The sequence below is a fragment of the Triticum urartu genome, chromosome 3, assembly GCF_003073215.2.
Source record: "Triticum urartu cultivar G1812 chromosome 3, Tu2.1, whole genome shotgun sequence".
Classification (NCBI taxonomy): domain Eukaryota; kingdom Viridiplantae; phylum Streptophyta; class Magnoliopsida; order Poales; family Poaceae; genus Triticum; species Triticum urartu.
Genome location: NC_053024.1, coordinates 588,074,100 through 588,097,029, shown reverse-complemented (window position 1 = coordinate 588,097,029; position 22,930 = coordinate 588,074,100). Strand labels below are relative to the sequence as shown.

Sequence of the window (22,930 nt, the reverse complement as noted above, 5' to 3'; positions counted from 1 at the left end):
TCACGTCTAGAAATTTATTTTAGAATTTTGGGGGTTCCAGAAGTTTGCGTTAGTTACAGATTACTACAGACTGTTCTGTTTTTGACATATTCTGTTTTTCGTGTGGTGTTTGCTTATTTTGATGAATCTATGGCTAGTAAAAGAGTTTATAACCATATAGAAGTTGGAATACATTAGTTTTAACACCAATATAAATAAATAATGAGTTCATTACAGTACCTTGAAGTGGTGTTTTGTTTTCTTTTGCTAACGGAGCTCACGAGATTTTCTATTTAAGTTTTGTGTTGTGAAGTTTTCAAGTTTTGGGTAAAGATTTGATGGATTATGGAACAAGGAGTAGCAAGAGCCTAATATTGGGGATTCCCATGGCACCCCAAGGTAAAATACAAGGACAACAAAAAGCCTAAGCTTGGGGATGCCCCGGAAGGCATCCCCTCTTTTGTCTTCGTTCATCGGTAACTTTACTTGGAGCTATATTTTTATTCGCCACATGATATGTGTTTTGCTTGGAGCGTCTTGTATGATTTGAGTATTTGCTTTTTATTTTACCACAATCATCCTTTCTGTACACACCTTTTGAGAGAGGCGCATATGAATTGGAATTTATTAGAATACTCTATGTGCTTCACTTATATCTTTTGAGTTATATAGTTTTTGCTCTAGTGCTTCACTTATATCTTTTAGAGCATGGCGGTGGTTCTATTTTATAGAAATAATTGATATCTCATGCTTCACTTATATTATTTTGAGAGTCCTTTAGAACAACATAGCAATAATAAAAACTTTCATATAAGTGCATTGAATACTAAGAGAAGTTTGATACTTGATGATTGTTTTGAGATATGGAGATGGTGATATTAGAGTCATGCTAGTTGAGTAGTTGTGAATTTGAGAAATACTTGTGTTGAAGTTTGTGATTCCCGTAGCATGCATGTATGGTGAACCGTTATATGATGAAGTCGGAGCATGATTTATTTATTGATTGCCTTCCTTATGAGTGGCGGTCAGGGACGAGCGATGGTCTTTTCCTACCAATCTATCCCCCTACGAGCATGCGCGTAGTACTTCGTTTCGATAACTAATAGATTTTTGCAATAAGTATGTGAGTTCTTTATGACTAATGTTGAGTCCATGGATTATACACACCCTCACCCTTCCACATTTGCTAGCCTCTCTAGTACCGCACAATTTTCGCCGGTACCATAAACCCACCATATACCTTCCTCAAAACAGCCACCATACCTACCTATTATGGCATTTCCAGAGCCATTCCAAGATATACCATGCAACTTTCCACCGTTCCGTTTGTTATGACACGCTTCATCATTGTCATATTGCTTTGCATGATCATGTAGTTGACATCGTATTTGTGGCAAAGCCACCGTTCATAATTCTTTCATACATGTCACTCTTGATTCATTGCTTATCCCGGTACACTGCCGGAGGCATTCACATAGAGTCATATTTTGTTCTAAGTATTGAGTTGTAATTCTCGAGTTGTAAGTAAAAAGAAGTGTGATGATCATCATTATTAGAGCATTGTCCCAATGAGGAAAGGATGATGGAGACTGTGATTCCCCCACAAGTCGGCATGAGACTCCGGACGAAAAAAATAGAAAGAAAAGAGGGCAAAAGAAAAAAGAAAGAAATAAGGCCCAAATAAAAAAATGAAAATGAGAGAAAAAGATAGAAGGGACAATGTTACTATCCTTTTTCCACACTTGTGCTTCAAAGTAGCACCATGATCTTCATGATAGAGAGTCTCCTAAGTTGTCACTTTCATAAACTAGTGGGAATTTTACATTATAGAACTTGGCTTGTATATTCCAATGATGGGCTTCCTCAAATTGCCCTAGGTCTTTGTGAGCAAGCAAGTTGGATGCACACCCACTTAGTTTCTTTTGTTGAGCTTTCATACACTTATAGCTCTAGTGCATTCGTTGCATGGCAATCCCTACTCACTCACATTGATATCTATTGATGGGCATCTCCATAGCCCGTTGATACGCCTAGTTGATGTGAGACTATCTTCTCCTTTTTTTGTCTTCTCCACAACCACCATTCTATTCCACCATAGTGCTATATCCATGGCTCACGCTCATATATTGCGTGAAGATTGAAAAAGTTTGAGAACGTCAAAAGTATGAAACAATTGCTTGGCTTGTCATCGGGGTTGTGCATGATTTAATAATTTGTGTGATGAAGATAGAGCATAGCCAGACTATGTGATTTTGTAGGGATAACTTTCTTTGGCCATGTTATTTTGAGAAGACATGATTGCTTAGTTAGTATGCTTGAAGTATTATTATTTCTATGTCAATATTAAACTTTTATCTTGAATCTTTCGGATCTGAACATTCATGCCACACTAAAGAAAAATTACATTGAGAAATATGTTAGGAAGCATTCCACATCAAAAATTCTTTTTTTATCATTTACCTACTCGAGGACGAGCAGGAATTAAGCTTGGGGATGCTGATACGTCTCCAACGTATCTATAATTTTTGATTGCTCCATGCTATTATATTATCTATTTTGGATGTTATTGGGCTTATTTTTACACTTTTATTATATTTTTGGGACTAACCTATTAACCGGAGGCCCAGCCCAAATTGCTATTTTTTTGCCTATTTTAGAATTTCGCTGAAAAGGAATATCAAACGGAGTCCAAATGGAATGAAACCTTCGGGAGCGTTATTTTTGGAACGAACATGATCCAGGAGACTTGGAGTGGACGTCAAGCAATCAATGAGGCGGCCATGAGGCAGGGGGCGTGCCCACCCCCCTGGGTGCGCCCTCCACCCTCGTGGGCCCCTCGTTGTTGGGGGACGTAATAATTTCAAAAAAATTCCTACGCACACGCAAGATCATGGTGATGCATAGAAACGAGAGGGGAGAGTGTGTCCACGTACCCTCGTAGACCGATTACATAAGCGTTAGCACAACGCGGTTGATGTAGTCGTACGTCTTCAAGATCCGACCGATCAAGTACTAAATGTACGGCACCTCTGAGTTCTGCACACGTTCAACTCGATGACGTCCCTCGAACTCTGATCCAGCCGAGCTTTGAGGGAGAGTTCTGTCAGCACGACGGCGTGGTGATGATGATGATGTTCTACCGACGCAGGGCTTCGCCTAAGCACCACTATGATATGACCGAGGTAGATTATGGTGGAGGGGGGCACCGCACACGGCTAAGAGATCCAAGGAATCAATTGCTGTGTCTCTAGGGGTGCCTCCCTCCCCGTATATAAAGGAGTGGAGGAGGGGGAGGGGGCCGGCCACCCTTGGCGCGCCCTATGAGGAGTCCTACTCCCATTGGGAGTAGGACTCCCCCCCTTCCATGTTGGAGTAGGAGAGGAGAGGGAAGGAGAAAGAGGAAGAAAGGAAAGGGGGGCGCCGCCCCCTTCCTTGTCCAATTCGGACTTGGGAGGGGAGGGGTGTGCGGCTGGCCCTTGGCCGCCTCTCCTCTTCCACCAATTGGACCCATGAGGCCCAATAACCTCCGAGGGGTTCCGGTAACCCCCCCCCCCCCCCCCCCCCCCCCCCCCCCCCCCCCCCCCCCCCCCCCCCCCCCGGTACTCCGGTATATATCCGATAACCCCCGGAACCATTCCGGTATCCGAATATAGTCGTCCAATATATCAATCTTCATGTCTCGACCATTTCGAGACTCCTCGTCATGTCCGTGATCACATCCGGGACTCCGAACTACCTTTGGTACATCAAAACACATAAACTCATAATATATTCGTCATCGAACTTTAAGCGTGCGGACCCTATGGGTTCGAGAACTATGTAGACATGACCGAGACACGTCTCCAGTCAATAACCAATAGCGGAACCTGGATGCTCATATTAGCTCCTACATATTCTACGAAGATCTTTATCGGTCAAACCGCATAACAACATACGTTGTTCCCTTTGTCATCGGTATGTTACTTGCCCGAGATTCGATCGTCGGTATCTCAATACCTAGTTCAATCTCGTTACCAGCAAGTCTCTTTACTCGTTTCATAATACATCATCCCGCAACTAACTCATTAGTTGAATGCTTGCAAGGCTTTAGTGATGTGTATTACCGAGTGGGCCCAGAGATACCTCTCCGACAATCAGAGTGACAAATCCTAATCTTGAAATACGCCAACCCAACAAGTACCTTCGGAGACACCTGTAGAGCACCTTTATAATCACCCAGTTACGTTGTGACGTTTGGTAGCACACAAAGTGTTCCTCCGGTAAATGGGAGTTGCATAATCTCATAGTCACAGGAACATGTATAAGTCATGAAGAAAGCAGTAGCAACAAACTAAACGATCAAGTGCTAAGCTAACGGAATGGGTCAAGTCAATCACATCATTTTCCTAATGATGTGATCCCGTTAATCAAATGACAACTCTTTGTCTATGGCTAGGAAACATAACCATCTTTGATCAACGAGCTAGTCAAGTAGAGGCATACTAGTGACACTTTATTTGTCTATGTATTCACACATGTATCATGTTTCCGGTTAATACAATTCTAGCATGAATAATAAACATTTATCATGATATAAGGAAATAAATAATAACTTTTTATTGCCTCTAGGGCATATTTCCTTCAGTCTTCCACTTGCACTAGAGTCAATAATCTAGTTTACACAGTAATGATTCTAACTCCCATGGAGCCTTGGTGCTCATCATGTTTTGCTCGTGGAAGAGGCTTAGTCAATGGGTCTCCAACATTCAGATCCGTATGTATCTTGCAAATCTCTATGTCTCCCACCTGGACTTGATCTCGGATGGAGTTGAAGCGTCACTTGATGTGCTTGGTTCTCTTGTGAAATTTGGATTCCTTTGCCAAAGCAATTGCACCAGTATTGTCACAAAAGATTTTCATTGGACCCGATGCACTAGGTATGACACCTAGATTGGATATGAAGTCCTTCATCCAGACTCCTTCATTTGCTGCTTCCAAAGCAGCTATGTATTCCGCTTCACATGTTGATCCCGCTACGACGCTTTGTTTAGAACTGCACCAACTGGCAGCTCCACCGTTTAATAAAAACATGTATCTGGTTTGCGATTTAGAATCATCCGGATCAGTGTCAAAACTTGCATCGACGTAACCATTAACGACGAGCTCTTTGTCACCTCCATAAACGAGAAACATATCCTTTGTCCTTTTCAGGTATTTCAGGATGTTCTTGACCACTATCTAGTGATCCACTCCTGGATTACTTTGGTACCTCCCTGCTAAACTAATAGCAAGGCACACATCAGGTCTGGTACACAGCATTGCATACATGATAGAGCCTATGGCTGAAGCATAGGGAACATCTTTCATTTTCTCTCTATCTTCTACAGTGGTCGGGCACTGAGTCTTACTCAACTTCACACCTTGTAAAACAGGCAAGAACCCTTTCTTTGCTTGATCCATTTTGAACTTCTTCAAAACTTTGTCAAGGTATGTGCTTCGTGAAAGTCCAATTAAGCGTCTCGATCTATCTCTATAGATCTTGATGCCCAATATATAAGCAGCTTCACCGAGGTCCTTCATTGAAAAACTCTTATTCAAATATCCTTTTATGCTATCCAGAAATTCTATATCATTTCCAATCAACAATATGTCATCCACATATAATATCAGAAATGCTACAGAGCTCCCACTCACTTTCTTGTAAATACAGGCTTCTCCAAAAGTCTGTATAAAACCATATGCTTTGATCACACTATCAAAACGTTTATTCCAACTCCAAGAGGCTTGCACCAGTCCATAAATGGATCGCTGGAGCTTGCACACTTTGTTAGCTCCCTTTGGATCGACAAAACCTTCTGGTTGCATCATATACAACTCTTCTTCCAGAAATCCATTCAGGAATGCGGTTTTGGCATCCATTTGCCAAATTTCATAATCATAAAATGCGGCAATTGCTAACATGATTCGGATAGACTTAAGCATCGCTATGGGTGAGAAGGTCTCATCGTAGTCAATCCCTTGAACTTGTCGAAAACCTTTTGCAACAAGTCGAGCTTTATAGACAGTAACATTACCATCAGCGTCAGTCTTCTTCTCGAAGATCCATTTATTCTCAATGGCTTGCCGATCAACAGGCAAGTCAACCAAAGTCCACACTTTGTTCTCATACATGGATCCCATCTCAGATTTCATGGCTTCAAGCCATTTTTTGGAATCTGGGCTCATCATCGCTTCTTCATAGTTCGTAGGTTCGTCATGGTCTAGCAACATAACCTACAGAACAGGATTACCGTACCACTCTGGTGCGGATCTTACTCTGGTTGACCTACGAGGTTTAGTAATAACTTTATCTGAAGTTTCATGATCATCATCATTAACTTCCTCACTAATTGGTGTAGATGTCACAGGAACCAGTTTCTGTGATGAACTACTTTCCAACAAGGGAGCAGGTACTATTACCTCATCAAGTTCTACTTTCCTCCCACTCACTTATTTCGAGATAAACTCCTTCTCTAGAAAGGATCCATTCTTAGCAACGAATGTCTTGCCTACGGATCTGTGATAGAAGGTGTACCCAACAGTTTCCTTTGGGTATCCTATGATGACACATTTCTCTAATTTGGGTTCGAGCTTATCAGGTTGAAGCTTTTTCACATAAGCATCGCAGCCTCAAACTTTAAGAAATGACAACTTTGGTTTCTTGCCAAACCATAGCTCATAAGGTGTCGTCTCAATAGATTTTGATGGTGCCCTATTTAACATGAATGCGGCCGTCTCTAAAGCATAACCCCAAAATGATAGCGGTAAATCAGTAAGAGACATCATAGATCGCACCATATCTAGTAAAGTACGATTATGGCGTTCGGACACACCATTACGCTATGGTGTTCCGGGTGGCGTGAGTTGCGAAACTATTCCGCATTGTTTCAAATGTAGACCAAACTCGTAACTCAAATATTCTCCTCCATGATCAGATCGTAGAAATTTTATTTTCTTGTTACAATGATTTTCAACTTCACTCTGAAATTCTTTGAACTTTTCAAATGTTTCAGACTTATGTTTCATTAAGTAGATATACCCATATCTGCTTAAATCATCTGTGAAGGTGAGAAAATAACGATACCCGCCGCGAGCCTCAACATTCATTGGACCACATACATCAGTATGTATGATCTCTAACAAATCAGTTGCTTGCTCCATAGTTCCGGAGAACGGCGTTTTAGTCATCTTGCCTATGAGGCATGGTTCGCAAGTACCAAGTGATTCATAATCAAGTGATTCCAAAAGTCCATCAGTATGGAGTTTCTTCATGCGCTTTATACTAATATGACCCAAACGGCAGTGCCACAAATAAGTTGCACTATCATTATCAACTCTGCATCTTTTGGCTTCAACATTATGAATATGTGTATCACTACTATCGAGATTCATCAAAAACAGACCACTCTTTAAGGGTGCATGACCATAAAAGATATTACTCATATAAATAGAACAACCATTATTCTCAGATTTAAATGAATAACCGTCTCGCATTAAACAAGATCCAGATATAATGTTCATGCTCAACGCTGGCACCAAATAACAATTATTTAGGTCTAAAACTAACCCCGAAGGTAGATGTAGAGGTAGCGTGCCGACGGCGATCACATCGACTTTGGTACCATTTCCCACGCGCATCGTCACCTCGTCCTTTGCCAGTGTTCGCTTAATCTGTAGTCCCTGTTTTGAGTTGCAAATATTAGCAATAGAACCACTATCAAATACCCAGGTGCTACTGCAAGCTCTTGTAAGGTACACATCAATAACATGTATATCACATATACCTTTGTTCACCTTACCATCCTTCTTATCCGCCAAATACTTGGGGCAGTTCCGCTTCCAGTGACTAGTCTGTTTGCAGTAGAAGCACTCAGTCTCAGGCTTAGGTCCAGACTTGGGTTTCTTCTCTTCAGAAGCAACTTGTTTGCTGTTCTTTTTGAAGTTCCCCTTCTTCTTCCCTTTGCCCTTTTTCTTGAAACTGGTGGTCTTATTAACCATCAACACTTGATGCTCCTTCTTGATTTCTACCTCCGCAGCCTTTAGCATGGCGAAGAGCTCGGGAATCATCTTATCCATCCCTTGCATATTATAGTTCATCACGAAGCTATTATAGCTTCGTGACAGTGATTGAAGAACTCTGTCAATGACACTATCAATAGGAAGATTAACTCCCAGTTGAGTCAAGTGATTATGATACCCATACATTTTGAGTATATGCTCACTGACAGAACTATTCTCCTCCATCTTGTAGCTATAGAACTTATTGGAGACTTCATATCTCTCAATCCGGGCATTTGCTTGAAATATTAACTTCAACTCCAGGAACATCTCATATGCTCCATGACGTTCAAAACATCGTTGAAGTCTCGGTTCTAAGCCGTAAAGCATGGCACACTGAACTATCGAGTAGTCATCAGCTTTGCTCTGCCAAGTGTTCATAACATCTGGTGTTGCTCCTGCAGCAGGTTTGGCACTTAGCGGTGCTTCCAGGACGTAATTCTTCTGTGCGGCAATGAGGATAATCCTCAAGTTACGGACCCAGTCCGTGTAATTGCTACCATCATCTTTCAACTTTGCTTTCTCAAGGAACGCATTAAAATTCAACGGAACAACAGCACGAGCCATCTATCTACAACAAAAATAGACATGCAAAATACTATCAGGTACTAAGTTCATGATAAATTTAAGTAATTAATCATATTACTTAAGAACTCCCACTTAGATAGACATCCCTATAATCATCTAAGTGATCACGTGATCCAAATCAACTAAACCATAACCGATCATCACGTGAAATGGAGTAGTTTTCAATGGTGAACATCACTATGTTGATCATATCTACAATATGATTCATGCTCGACCTTTCGATCTCAGTATTCCGAGGCCATATCTGCATATGCTAGGCTCATCAAGTTTAACCTGAGTATTCTGTGTGTGCAAAACTGGCTTGCACCCGTTGTAGATGGACGTAGAGCTTATCACACCCGATCATCACGTGGTGTTTGGGCACGATGAACTTTGGCAATGGTGCATACTCCGGGAGAACACTTTTATCTTGAAATTTAGTGAGAGATCATCTTATAATGCTACCGTCAATCAAAGCAAAATAAGATGCATAAAAGATAAACATCACATGCAACCAATATAAGTGATATGATATGGACATCATCATCTTGTGCTTGTGATCTCCATCTCCGAAGCACCGTCATGATCACCATCATCACCGGCGCGACACCTTGATCTCCATCGTAGCATCGTTGTCGTCTCGCCAACTATTGCTTCTATGACTATCGCTACCGCTTAGTGATAAAGTAAAGCAATTACAGGACGATTGCATTGCATACAATAAAGCGACAACTATATGGCTCCTGCCAGTTGCCGATAACTCGGTTACAAAACATGATCATCTCATACAATAAAATATAACATCATGTCTTGACCATATCACATCACAACATGCCCTGCAAAAACAAGTTAGACGTCCTCTACTTTGTTGTTGCAAGTTTTATGTGGCTGCTACGGGCTGAGCAAGAACCGTTCTTACCTACGCATCAAAACCACAACGATAGTTCGTCAAGTTAGTGCTGTTTTAACTTTCTCAAGGACCGGGCGTAGCCACACTCGATTCAACTGAAGTTGGAGAAACTGACACCCGCCAGCCACCTGTGTGCAAAGCACGTTGGTAGAACCAGTCTCGCGTAAGTGTACGCGTAATGTCGGTCCGGGTCGCTTCATCCAATAATACCGCCGAACCAAAGTATGACATGCTGGTAAGAAGTATGACTTGTATCGCCCGCAACTCACTTGTGTTCTACTCGTGCATATAACATCAACGCATAAAACCTGGCTCGGATGCCACTGTTGGGGAACGTAGTAATTTCAAAAACATTCCTACGCACACGCAAGATCTTGGTGATGCATAGCAATGAGAGGGGAGAGTGTGTCCACGTACCCTCATAGACCGATTGCAGAAGCATTAGCACAACGCAGTTGATGTAGTCGTACGTCTTCACGATCCGATCGATCAAGTACCGAACATACGACACCTCCGAGTTCTGCACATGTTCAACTCGATGACGTCCCTCGAACTCCGATCCAGCCGAGCTTTGAGGGAGAGTTCTGTAGCACAACGGCGTGGTGACAATGATGATGTTCTACCGACGCAGGGCTTCGCCTAAGCACCACTACGATATGACCGAGGTATATTATGGTGGAGGGGGGCACCGCACACGGCTAAGAGATCCAAGGGATCAATTGTTGTGTCTCTAGGGGTGCCTCCCTCTCTGTATATAAAGGAGTGGAGGAGGGGGAGGGGGGCGGCCACCCTTGGCGCGCCCTATGAGGAGTCCTACTCCCACCGGGAGTAGGACTCCCCCCTTCCATGTTGGAGTAGGAGAGGAGAGGGAAGGAGAAAGAGGAAGAAAGGAAAGGGGGGCGCCGCCCCCCTTCCTTGTCCAAGTCGGACATGGGAGGGGAGGGGCGCGCGGCTGCCCCTTGGCCGCCTCTCCTCTTCCACCAATTGGGCCCATGAGGCCCAATAACCTCCGAGGGGTTCCGCTAACCCCCCCGGTACTCTGGTATATATCTGATAACCCCCGGACCATTCCGGTGTCCGAATATAGTCGTCCAATATATCAATCTTCATGTCTCGACCATTTCGAGACTCCTCGTCATGTCCGTGATCACATCCGGGACTTTGAACTACCTTCGGTACATCAAAACACTTAAACTCATAATATATTCGTCATCGAACTTTAAGTGTGCGGACCCTACGGGTTCGAGAACTATGTAGACATGACCGAGACACGTCTCTAGTCAATAACCAATAGCGGAACCTGGATGCTCGTATTGGCTCCTACATATTCTATGAATATCTTTATCGGTCAAACTGCATAACAACATACGTTGTTCCCTTTGTCATCGGTATGTTACTTGCCCGAGATTCAATCGTCGGTATCTCAATACCTAGTTCAATCTCGTTACTGGCAAGTCTCTTTACTCATTCCGTAATACATCATCCCGCAACTAACTCATTAGTTGCAATGCTTGCAACGCTTAAGTGATGTGTATTACCGAGTGGGCCCAGAGATACCTCTCCGACAATCGAAGTGACAAATCCTAATCTTGAAATACGCCAACCCAACAAGTACCGTTGGAGACACCTGTAGAGCACCTTTATAGTCACCCAGTTACGTTGTGACATTTGGTATCACACAAAGTGTTCCTCCGGTAAATGGGAGTTGCATAATCTCATAGTCACAGGAACATGTATAAGTCATGAAGAAAGCGCAACAAACTAAACGATCAAGTGCTATGCTAACGGAATGGGTCAAGTCAATCACATCATTCTCCTAATGATGTGATCTCGTTAATCAAATGACAACTCTTTGTCTATGGCTAGGAAACATAACCATCTTTGATCAACGAGCTAGTCAAGTAGAGGCATACTAGTGACACTCTGTTTGTCTATGTATTCACACATGTATCATGTTTCCGGTTAATACAATTCTAGCATGAATAATAAACATTTATCATGATATAAGGAAATAAATAATAACTTTCTTATTGCCTCTAGGACATATTTCCTTCACTCGTTGCTCCACCGACGTACTTCTTCCTCCTATATATATCCACGTACCCCCAAACATCCAGGAGCAGCATGAAAACCTAATTCCACCGCCGCAACCTTCTGTACCCAAGAGATCCCATCTTGGGGCCTTTTCCGGAGCTCCGCCGGAGGGGGCATTGATCACGGAGGGCCTCTACATTAACTCCATGGCCTCTCCGATGATGTGTGAGTAGTTTACTTCAGACCTTCGGGTCCATAGCTAGTAGCTAGATGGCTTCTTCTCTCTCTTTGGATCTCAATACAAGGTTCTCCTCGATTCTCTTGGAGATATATTCGATGTAATCTTCTTTTGCGGTGTGTTTGTCAAGATCCGATGAATTGTGGGTTTATGATCAAGTTTATCTATGAACAATATTTGAATCTTCTCTGAATTCTTTTATGTATGATTGGTATATCTTTGCAAGTCTCTTCAAATTATCAGTTTGGTTTGGCCTACTAGATTGATCTTTCTTGCAATGGGAGGAGTGCTTAGCTTTGCGTTCAATCTTGCGGTGCTCGACCCCAGTGACAGAAAGGGAAATGACACATATTGTATTGTTGCCATCGAGGATAAAAAGATGGGGTTTATATCATATTGCATGAGTTTATCCCTCTACATCATGTCATCTTGCTTAAGGCGTTACTCTGTTCTTATGAACTTAATACTCTAGATGCATGTTGGATAGCGGTTGATGTGTGGAGTAATAGTAGTAGATGCAGAATCGTTTCGGTCTACTTGTCGCGGACGTGATGCCTATATACATGATCATGCCTAGATATTCTCATAATTATTCGCTTTTCTATCAATTGCTCGATAGTAATTATTCGCTTTTCTATCTTGCATGTGGGTATGAGAGTAAGAAATTACCACATTATGTTTGCAAGCTTGATAAAGCACTCTATGGTTTAAAGCAAGCACCCAGAGCATGGTATTCCAGACCGGGCTTACAGTTGAAATATCTTGGCTTTATTGCTTACAAGGCTGACATGTCCTTGTTTGTTTATAACAATGCAGGGGTGGTCATTTTTGTACTCATATATGTGGATGATATCATGGTTTCAAGTTCTTCACAAAATGCTACTCATGCTCTTTTACATGATTTGAGCTCAGAGTTTGCCTTGAAGCATTTAGGTGATTTGCATTTCTTCCTAGTCATTGAAGTCAAGAAAACTCAAGATGGCATTATGTTAAATCGGGAAAAATATGTCAATAAGCTTCTGTCTCGCATGGGAATGAAGAATTGTAAGCCAGTGCCTACACCTTTATCTTCCTCAAAAAAACTCTGCATATGAAGGTGAGCCACTTCAAGAGGAGGAGAGCACAAGGTATAGGAGTACTGTGGGAGCATTGCAATATCTAACTCTCACACGTCCAGATATTTCATTTGCTGCCAACAAGGTTTGTCAATACCTACATGCACCTACCTCTGCACATTGGGTGGCTGTTAAGAGAATTGTGAGATATGTGAAGCATACTATGGGAATAGGACTTCATTTCGAACGGTCTAATTCCTCTCTTATTAGTGCATTCTCTGATGCTGACTGGGCAGGATGTAGTGATGATAGAAGATCAACTGGAGGTTTTGTAGTGTTCTTTGGATCCAACCTTATCTCCTGGAGTGCTAAAAAGCAAGCCACTGTCTCACATTCAAGCACAGAAGTAGAATACATATCCTTGGCAAATGCAACTGCTGAAATCATTTGGGTTGAGTCACTCCTTGATGAGTTGGGGGTTAAGAAAAATCGTATCTCGTGCTTATGGTGTGATAATTTGGGAGCAACATATTTGTCTGCAAACCCAGTGTTTCAGGCAAGGACAAAACACATAGAGATTGAAAAAATTGTATCTCGTGCTTATGGGGGCCTCGCCTCTGCCTGCGCGTGAAGAAAGACAGAAGGGAGAGGGAGAAACATGTGGAACAAATAGCTCTGAACAAAGAGATAAGGTGAGGAGGAGAGCGATGGGCAGGAGTCCACAGGGGCACGTGGGTTGCTGTGGAGACGGCATAACGAGAAAAAATATCATCCAGTTGTTTTCCGGTCAATATTGCGAGCACGTGCTGCTGCTAACCAGGTTCACTTCGTCGTGTCATCGCCAAAAACGAACCTGGATGCATAGGCGTCTAAGTGCAACATCCCCCCTGTCCAGCCTCTGGAACTCCAATCATTCTCCCTCGCATGTCCCATTGTATGCACTCACGCACGAAATGACCATGCTACACCCCCTACCAGCTGCTGCTCCTACCGTAGTCATGCCCACCACATCAGGGTATAAGAGTAATTTCCTTCTCATTAGATTTACCTACATAAGTCTTGTGCCAGTTTAAGCACCCCGTCGAACGCCGACCACACACCCCAGAGTGCGCCAAACACGTACAAGGCCGCCGGCAAGCATGGGCAAGGGAGCTGGAGCCGCCGGCGTGGACGAGCCACTGCTCCCGGAGCTCTCGGGCGGTCACGGCAGCGGGGCGTCAGCCTCCGGCACGGTGGCGGTGATGGTGAAGTAATCCGCATAGGGCTTCGCCTAAGCACTACGTGGATATGACCGGAGGCATAAACTATGGAGAGGGACGCCGCACATGGCTAGGAATCAATGATATATATATACACATAAACACTATTCTGATCACGGGATCAGAATAATATTCTGATCACAACCTGACCTGCCCCGCTAGTAGTACGTTGAACTTCCCTGTGAACTAGGTTGAACTTCCGCCAACATTGCCCAAATGGGGCTTGCGATACACCGTTGGAAAGCTATGGACACCAATATCATGACCCAACTTAAATTTTTAGCAAAATATAAGCGGTTTAAGAGCAGTTTTGAAAACCGTTTTTTTCTTTGCACAAAAAACGTGAACCGTATTTTCGATCGCATTTCTAAACCGTTTATCGGAATGAGACATATAATATGGAGTTGGAAAGCTGCCGAAAGCTTCTCCTTCCATATGTTGAAAGTTTTCTCTAATTCCCTACGGTTAAAGAGTAATTCGGAAAATCATAAAATTTCGTAAACCAAACACCCGAGTTTGTATTTTCGATGTCATTTCTAAACGGCTAATCCAATGGAGGCAAATAATATGGCTTGGAAAGCTTATGAAAATGTGCTACTTTTTCATGTTAAAAGTTTTTTCTAATTTTGAACGGTTTAAGAGTAATTTAGAAAATGGTCCAAGTTCCACCGAGTTCATATTTTCGAACTAATTTTTTAACCGTATGTCCGAATGCAGCAAATGATATGGCGTTGGAAAGCTTGAACAAATGCGAAACTTTTTTGTATATATTGTTTCTCCTAATTCCTTATGGTTTTAAGTCAGTTTCGAAAATGGCGAAAAACGTATTTTCGTCGTAATTTCTACAAACTTTATCGGAATTGGGCAAATAATATACCGTTGAAAAGCTATGGAAAATGCGAAACTTTTTCATGTTGATGGTTTTCTCTAATTCCTAGCCGTTTTCAAGTAATTTCAAAAACGGCGGGATCATTCGTTCTGCCTCTATCGCGAAACAGATTCTTCGAAAATGCACCGCGTGAAGAACCTGAACTTCTTGGCGTGTGTACCTGAACTTCACTCTGTTTTTCACGTGATTTTTTGCTCGTAGGTCTCCATCCACTGCTCGTAACTCTCCATCCACTCACCGGAATTGAGCAAGTGATATACCGGTGGAAAGCTGCTGTAAGCACTTAACTTTCCCGTGTTGATCATTTTTTCATACCCGCGATGATTTTAAAAGTTTTTCATCTGAAATTCATTCAGCGTAGTAGTTGAACTTCATGCTGTTTTTACGTTGAACTTCTGTGACGTATTTTTGTTTGTAATTTTCTCATCCATTCGTTAGTGTTACACAAATGATACTCTTTTTGTACAAACCCCTCTCACAATAATTTTTTTAACTTTCTTCGACCGAGGAGTTGCACTTATAACAACAAAACTTTTAGTCTTTGCTTTTTTATTCTTTTTAATACAAAATGCACACTGTGTAGTACGTGAACTTCTGGCAGTTATCAATCGAACTTCTCTCGTTACGTGAAAATATCTGAGTTTTTTATAAATATTTATCTGAATTTCTTAATCATTTTTTATAAAATTTTGAAGCGCTCTATTTTTAAAAGTTGAACTTCTTGTTATTTTATTTTTGAACTTCTTATTTCCATTCTTTAATAACGAGGAAAATCTGAGTTTTCTATATTCATCGAACTTCTTCATCTTTTTAATATGGACTTCCTGGTTTTAGTTCTTAATCCATTTTATGAAATTTTGAAGCGCTCTATTTTTAAAAGTTAAACTTCTTGTTATTTTATTTTTGAATTTCTTGTTTCCATTCTTTAATAACGAGGAAAATCTGAATTTCTATAATCATCGAACTTCTTCATCTTTTTAATATGGACTTCCTGATTTTATTTCTTTTAGTAACGGAAAAAATCCTACTTTTTTATAGACATTGAGCCGCTTCGTTTTTAAATTTAAACTTCTATCTTTATTTTAATAAAGAAAATCTTTTTTGTAAAATTGTTTGAGATGGTTTTTTTAATGACCTTCTTTGGGTTTGTAACAAGACTTGGTGCGATGCGACACGATACGACATAATAGTCTTCAGGGTGGCGGGCATGGCAGCGTGCCCTAAGGAGGCGGGGCCGGGAGGTGCGCCGTAACAGGGTGGCGGTTGTCGGTGACGGGGGGGGGGGGGGGGGGGGTGTCGGCGACGGGTGAGGAGTTGGGGCCAATGGGAGGTGGCTGCGGCGGCGCTTCCAAAATGTATGCCATGCTTTACAATAGAGCACAGAAAAAATGGTTTAAAAACACATCAAACTAATCTTTTTTCAATCTAAACTTCTTTGTTTTATCTTCTTAGAAAATGTGATTGCTATTGTATAAACATTAAATTGCTCCGTTATTTTAATTTGTACTTCTTGATTTGATATTTATGAACTTCTTACAATTTTCGGTGCAATAAGATTTTCTGTAGTTTTACTATGCGAACTTCTAGTGTATCCAAAGAAATTACATGTTTTTTTCTTTTCTTCTAAAAAAATCGTCTAAGAACTTTTTGTTTAGCTTGTTGCATTTGAACTCCTAGAGGCTTCAACAACAAATTAAACAATATGGCTAAACACACACTAGTCGTAGTCATAAACATGACTTATATTTTTTTATTTGTGAATTTACATGTTTTTCTCGCACATGAATTTCTCTTACATGAATTTTTGTTGTTGCGTATTTTGAACTCTTACGTTTCTTATTTTTGAACCTCCTCCTTTTTATAGACAAAACATGAATTTTTTTAACCCATTTCCACGAAGACACACACAAAGCACACACACACACACACATAACCATCGTATGCACAAACGCCACCACAACATCTCCATTGTTCTTTTGACGCCCGGTGCTGATTTGAATCCCATACTGTAGTTGTACTTCTTCATCAAGGAGATATAAGGAGCAAGCATGGAATGATTGAGTGGGATGAACCTAGGAGATGCCTACAACTACAGACCTTCTGGAACACTTTCTATTGACCTTCAGGGTCAATTTCTATTGACCTTTAGGATCAATTTCTATTGACCTTCAGTCTTTTTTTTTTCATTCCAACAAGTGAGCAAACTAGACAACAACACATAATGCTCCTATTTTTAGGGCTGAACTCAAGAATCTGGCGAAGCCGGCCTGCAACAATGGCCAATTTTTTCAGAGGATAAACGCAAAGAAATGTGTATAAAACCATAGCAATCTAGTGCCAATATTTTTTTATATGTTCAATAAAACCAGAGCAATCCAATGTCATAAACATCCATAGTCCAAAGAACAAAATGACCATAGTATATATGTACAAAGAAATCTTTTTTCTACCACACATGCACCTTTGTTCTCATACATCTCCCAAAAAAATCAGAGCCATCACCATTGAAAGCTAGTCATGCAATAGGAAAAAGATGAGCACTTCTTGCAAAAGCGAATGACTAAAAGTTGGTGGACAACTAGGACTATTTAAGTGAAGCGCTTGTAGTATTAACCTGTAGCTCCTTCATGTTAACCAATTCCACCAGAAAACGCCATGTATGGATTTGAACACTACAAACCACTATACTAATCTCTCCTTGCGTTGGCTACAATTGACTCGCTTGCGTCGGGGTGTTGTGCCAGCGTCAACAGCTCACCACCTTGGCTCCTTGCCGTCAGGTGGTGGAGGTTGGCAGTCTGGTGGCCGATGCAGCCAAACACCGCCAGACCGTGCCAAGAGTTCAGTTAGTTTTCTGAACTTTTCTCAACAGAACAAGCCAAGAGCACGCCAGACGACCTACGACTGCTCGCTGCTATGACAGCGGGGTATGAACTATAGACCTTCTGGAAGTTATCTAATCCTGTACTGTAGATTCAAGCATTTTAAACTCAAAAGATGCCTACAATTCTCAGTTTGTGCCTAACCTAGGAGTCGAGGAGATCACCACACAGGACCAGATAGAGGAGTGCAAGTGAAGCAACCTTTTTCTTCAGAAAATCAACAAACTGAACTTCGGAAAATCAAGAAACCGAACTTTAGAAAGTGAAACAAACTGAACTTCACAAGGCCCTGCAAAAATATACACGATTGTAGTCCACTTTAAAAACTTCAGAAAATCAACAAACTGAACTTCTAGAGGGCCAGATGCTGACCTTCCTCTTCGTAGTGCCGTTGGCGACATGTGGATACGAAAACAAAGTAGCACTAAATGCATGCCACCTTGGTAGCCACATACACAGGCTAGCTGAAGCTGAAGTAGCTAGCAAATTAGAACTTTGAACGAAAAAAAATTAAGAGGGAATTGCTCTCACAAGAAGTCTCCCTTTACCGGATTCAGCAGAAGTTGAACTGGACGTTGAGCAGCAGGATCCAGGGTTGTGTTGCGTTCATGAACGGCCGGCGGCTCCGTCGTTGAACAGCCCGGGGCTGCGTAGTTGAACGGCTTGGGGCTGCGTTGGGAGGACTCGGGGCGGCGCTGCAGATCGGGTCAGGGTGAGGGTGCTCTCCATTCCCCTGAAGAAAATGCTCTGAAGGACAAAACACACACACAAGAATAACTGCACATTAGGATTTCTGAATGGTCCTCTGTTTGTAGACGTAAAGAAGTTCAGAAGGATCCTCGGACGCACGCACACTAGTGCATGAACACACGCATTAGCACGTAGATCTCAGTTCCTCACATTCTACATGGTTAATTTTTTTAACAGCATATGAAATGAATTGTCAAATCAATACTCAGAAAGGGGCTCTCTTTTTATGGAGATACAGACCCAATCGTTCATGCTTCTTTTTTAACATACTAAGATGAACAGCAGAGAAGCATCCATACCAACAATAATGAATTTGCAAACAATATTGGAGAAACAAACATCAAACCTGTAGCTTGAACGAGTAGAGCTGATTTCGGAAGTAGTGGTGCACGGGTTCAAGCAAAAGCATGACGTGAACTACAATTTTTGCAAAGTTCATTGCCCCAACACACAGATCTTGCAAGAAGCCGAAAGAAATTAAACAAAATAGCAACAACCAAAACAAATCGGGCGGTGACGAGCTATGGCTCCCTGTGTTGCCGTCGCAGTGGAGAGAGAAGGAAGGTTGTGGAGGACGCGCCGGAGAAGAGGGCAAGCCGCGCTAGAGCAGAGGGAAGGTCGCGATGGAGCAGAGGGAAGGTCGCGCCGCAGGGAGGTTGGTGGCGGGGGTGGTCGGGACGGAGGGCGGCCATGGAGGAGGTGGTTGGGGCAGGCGCGGCGGAGGTGGCTGGGACGCAGGGCGGGGACGGAGGTGGGTGGGGTTGAGGGCGGCGACAGAGGTGGTCGGGGCGGAGAGCGGTAGTGGAGGTGGTCGGCGGGAGGACGACGGCGGCTGAAGTGGTCGGGGCAGATGTAAGTGGCAGAAGTGGTTGGGGCAGAGGACGGCGGCGTGGGTGTCCGGTGGCGACACGATCCAGGAGGCAAGCGGGACCGGCGGGGAGGGGAGGCGCGGGGTCGTTGGCGCGGGGCTGGCCGGAAGGTGAGGCGCAGGGCCGGCGGGGTGGGGGGCGCGGTGGCTTGGTCGGCGGGGATCCAGGGATCGTGGAGGCATCGTGACGGGGAGAAGGCCGTGGGTGTGGAACGGGCCGTTCGGGAGGTGCATAATGGGCCAGTTTTTTGTCTGTTAAGGGATCTCAGGAACAACCCCATCGAGCCCTATATAAGGCGATGTGATCCAAATAACTATTCTAATCCTAGGATTAGAATAACTAGTTGAATGCCGGTGCGTTGCCACGGACACACAAAATATGAAGTATATGATGTGAAAAGATTACTCGACAAAGTGATAGCATGGACTTGGATATTTTAAATGAGTGCTTTTTATAGAATATATTTTGATAAAAAAACAATGTCATAGGTAATTCAAAATCTATGAACATGGACAAACTTGTATTTAAATGTAGATAATAACTAAATCATCCGTGAAATTAGCACATCCCTTAAAACACCATAGACACAAATAAATATGACGAAACAGTCACCTACATAGTACATACAAACCAAGTACGTGATAACTACACTTATAAATTGAAACACACAATCATGCGTAATAGGCATAACCAATGTCTACTATCTCTACTACATGCGCCGAGCTTTCTTTGTATACATCCTGTGTCGGGGATCCTTTGTAGACAACTCGCTTGCTAGGAAAGCCCACCTCCACTCAATAAATTGCTGAACAAACTTCATATCAATCAACCCACCTATTATTTTCTGGCGAATATCTGCAAAAATATATATTATAAATGTTGCATTTAATAATATTTAAAATTTGTCTACATATGTTAATAACAATCGTAAGTAATTGATTTTTAGTTAATAAAAGTCATAACTACTCACCATCAAGTGCGCGTGCTGCAGTATGATCCGGGTTGAATGCAAGGGTGGTGTAATTTGAAGTTTCCAGATTTCCTATTGCCAAGATAAAAAAATATTTAGGTTGACATAACAATACACTTCCTTAGAATATGCAATACATGTATTGGTATAGATGCTTCAATTACCGTATTTGCAATCCTTACGAAGCATAGTGGCAAGGACAATAGATTTACTGCCTTCAGTTGTTGACCACCTATATGAGTTCTGAATCAAGTTGCCACCCCAAATCCCAACAACTATAAGTTTGCCCCTACAATGTGGAATTTTTTAAAATGGTAACCATGTCAAGGACTTTTTGAACTAATTTCGATTATTCGGTATAAAAGAGTTGGAACTATTATGTACCAAGTACACATACCACATATCCATGAAGGTGACCTCTCTATATATTTCAGCACCTGGGTATCCCCCAATGCGTTCATGTCCATCATAATGAACGACTATGCCAATTATGTCTGTGTCAATTATCATTAGTCAAAATTATATACCAAGATTATCACTATGTTAGTAAGTATTATATGCTTGAATGCATACCTACGAAAGTGTTTCTTGGACACCTCTGAACTTCTTGGAACGGCATCAAATGCTTGGGATATGTTGGAAATTGAAGTGAGAGAGACTCAACAAATGTCCTTGCGCTGAAGGAACACTCATATGTGTGTTGAATGTATCTACACTCCAGTTCTTCAAAGTTAGGCCACGTAGTAACACCATGAATGATGTACTTACGACCCATGTGCAATGTAATATTGAATCTATTCACTAAATCTTTTCCGGCAACTATAGCCTCGATTTTGGCACCCTTAGAATTGTTTTAGGAAATGTTAGATGATGATAAAACAAATGTCTATTTTAGCAATCTAACATGCTTGAGACTTACAGTTTTGTCCATAAGAATGAAGTGAAGCTTATCACCACTCGGATTAACCGGGAATTTGACATCTACCCTCACGCAGATGCTACAAGTCCTGAATGTATCAGAATATTCGATGTCGTCGAAGTCTATGAATCTATAACAAATAGCTTAAATTAGCTAACAGGGTTTTTCTTTTCTTTCATATATGAGAAAGCATGTTAAACTTACCTAGGCTCAACTGGTTTTTTTGTGAAGTTTGCAAATGTCCGCTGACGTCTAAGGTTAATTGGCGCCATCTAATACAGTTTAACAAAATATGTCACATTTAAATTTGGAAGCAACAGAGTGGCAATAAGGATAGATACAAATCAATAAAATTCTAACACACATGCATAGTACCTCTAAAGTTTGCAATTGATGCCTATTGTTATTGACTTGTATGATAGCAAAATCTGTCAATTGCTGAAGTATATGGACTTTTTGAAATAGATGCCAATCATGCCATCCGATACAACAAGAACACAAAGAAATAGAAAAGCAATGGCAGACCACGAAATCTATAGTCATTTTTTTTTCATACCCAGAAGAAGAACCTGCTGGATTTTCGAATGCCGCCTCCAACTTTCTTCTATAAAACAACAGTAGAGCTTGAACCAGATTTCCTGGGAGCAAAGGACATGTGAAAACAAATGTTTTTAGAGAGGCCAATAACTGGACCAACAATAACTTGGAAAAGGAAAATTCATCAAAGTTGTACAACAGGACTACTAATATATATGTGGCCTGCAGCTGCCAAAGTAAAAGAACATCTTTGAGAAGTGAAAATTGCTCTTTGAGAAGTGAAAATTGTTCTTTTGTCGCTAGATTCGGCCATGGCGACGAGTGCTCTCCCACCATTTCACTTGCAGCTAATAAAGCTTAGCAGGAAGAATCAATGAATAATTGTTAAGGTATGCACATGCTGGCTCTCAGATTAATTTTTTTAATGGCTGAATTTATGTATGCATAGTATGAATATAACGACTGAACCACGGGCATTCAGGTAGTATAATATTTAAAAGAAAACTGCTATCAAGAAATGAAGCAACGTTGGTTCAAGCCTCTAAGATGCAAGGATTTACTGGGAGAAGCATAGATTGCTAAAGGAAGGAGCTGAGCTCCATATCTCTCTCATGCATTATTTGTTTCCATTACATCCAAAGAAACTGATTGGCGGGAATGTATGTTACCTTGTTGTGTGGCAGGTAACTTCTCTGTTCAGACCTGGCCTGTATGTGGAATGTCGCAGGTGACCGTGGATGATAAAAAGCGGCAGTTGCAGCAGAGCTGGATGCGCGTCGTGACCGGAATGCGGCGAGTCTGCCCTGGTCCACGCGCCGCCGAGTCGGAGCAGCGCCACACGGAAAGAAGTCCACATAACCCCCTCAGATTTTAGAAATCGGTCACTTAACCCCCTCAACTTTAAAACCGGGCATTTGCCCCCCTGAAGTTTAGAAAACCAGACATAACACCCCCTGATAGCTTTGGAGGTGGTTTTGAGAGTGGTTTTATCCACCA

The 22,930-nt window shown here is 42.0% G+C and overlaps 1 protein-coding gene and 1 long non-coding RNA gene across 2 annotated transcripts; both read right to left on the bottom strand.

Annotated features, from left to right (window-relative positions):
* Positions 1 to 17,404: 17,404 nt before the first annotated feature.
* On the bottom strand, positions 17,405 to 19,739 carry LOC125545169. Its single transcript, XR_007299927.1, has 4 exons — positions 18,986 to 19,739; positions 18,438 to 18,636; positions 18,262 to 18,359; positions 17,405 to 18,178 (listed from the first exon to the last, which is right to left on the bottom strand). It is a non-coding gene; the product is annotated as an uncharacterized LOC125545169 (long non-coding RNA).
* A 396-nt stretch (positions 19,740 to 20,135) lies between these two features.
* LOC125548769 lies at positions 20,136 to 21,774 on the bottom strand. The gene is made up of 7 exons (XM_048712314.1): positions 21,602 to 21,774; positions 21,398 to 21,527; positions 21,052 to 21,319; positions 20,876 to 20,972; positions 20,643 to 20,767; positions 20,479 to 20,550; positions 20,136 to 20,363 (listed from the first exon to the last, which is right to left on the bottom strand). Exons 1-7 carry the CDS (start codon positions 21,667 to 21,669, stop codon positions 20,218 to 20,220), a joined length of 906 nt encoding a protein of 301 aa, XP_048568271.1. The 5' UTR covers positions 21,670 to 21,774; the 3' UTR covers positions 20,136 to 20,217.
* Between the last annotated feature and the right edge of the window lie 1,156 nt (positions 21,775 to 22,930).

Excerpts from the sequence above, each read along its gene's own strand:
- LOC125548769 (XM_048712314.1), bottom strand. The coding sequence starts at position 21,669 with ATGGCGCCAATTAACCTTAGACGTCAGCGGACATTTGCAAACTTCACA. Across the intron at positions 20,973-21,051 it reads TCCAAGAAACACTTTCGTAG|ACATAATTGGCATAGTCGTT; the intron begins GTATGCATTCAA and ends TAATTGACACAG. Across the intron at positions 20,364-20,478 it reads TGCAGCACGCGCACTTGATG|ATATTCGCCAGAAAATAATA; the intron begins GTGAGTAGTTAT and ends ATATTTTTGCAG.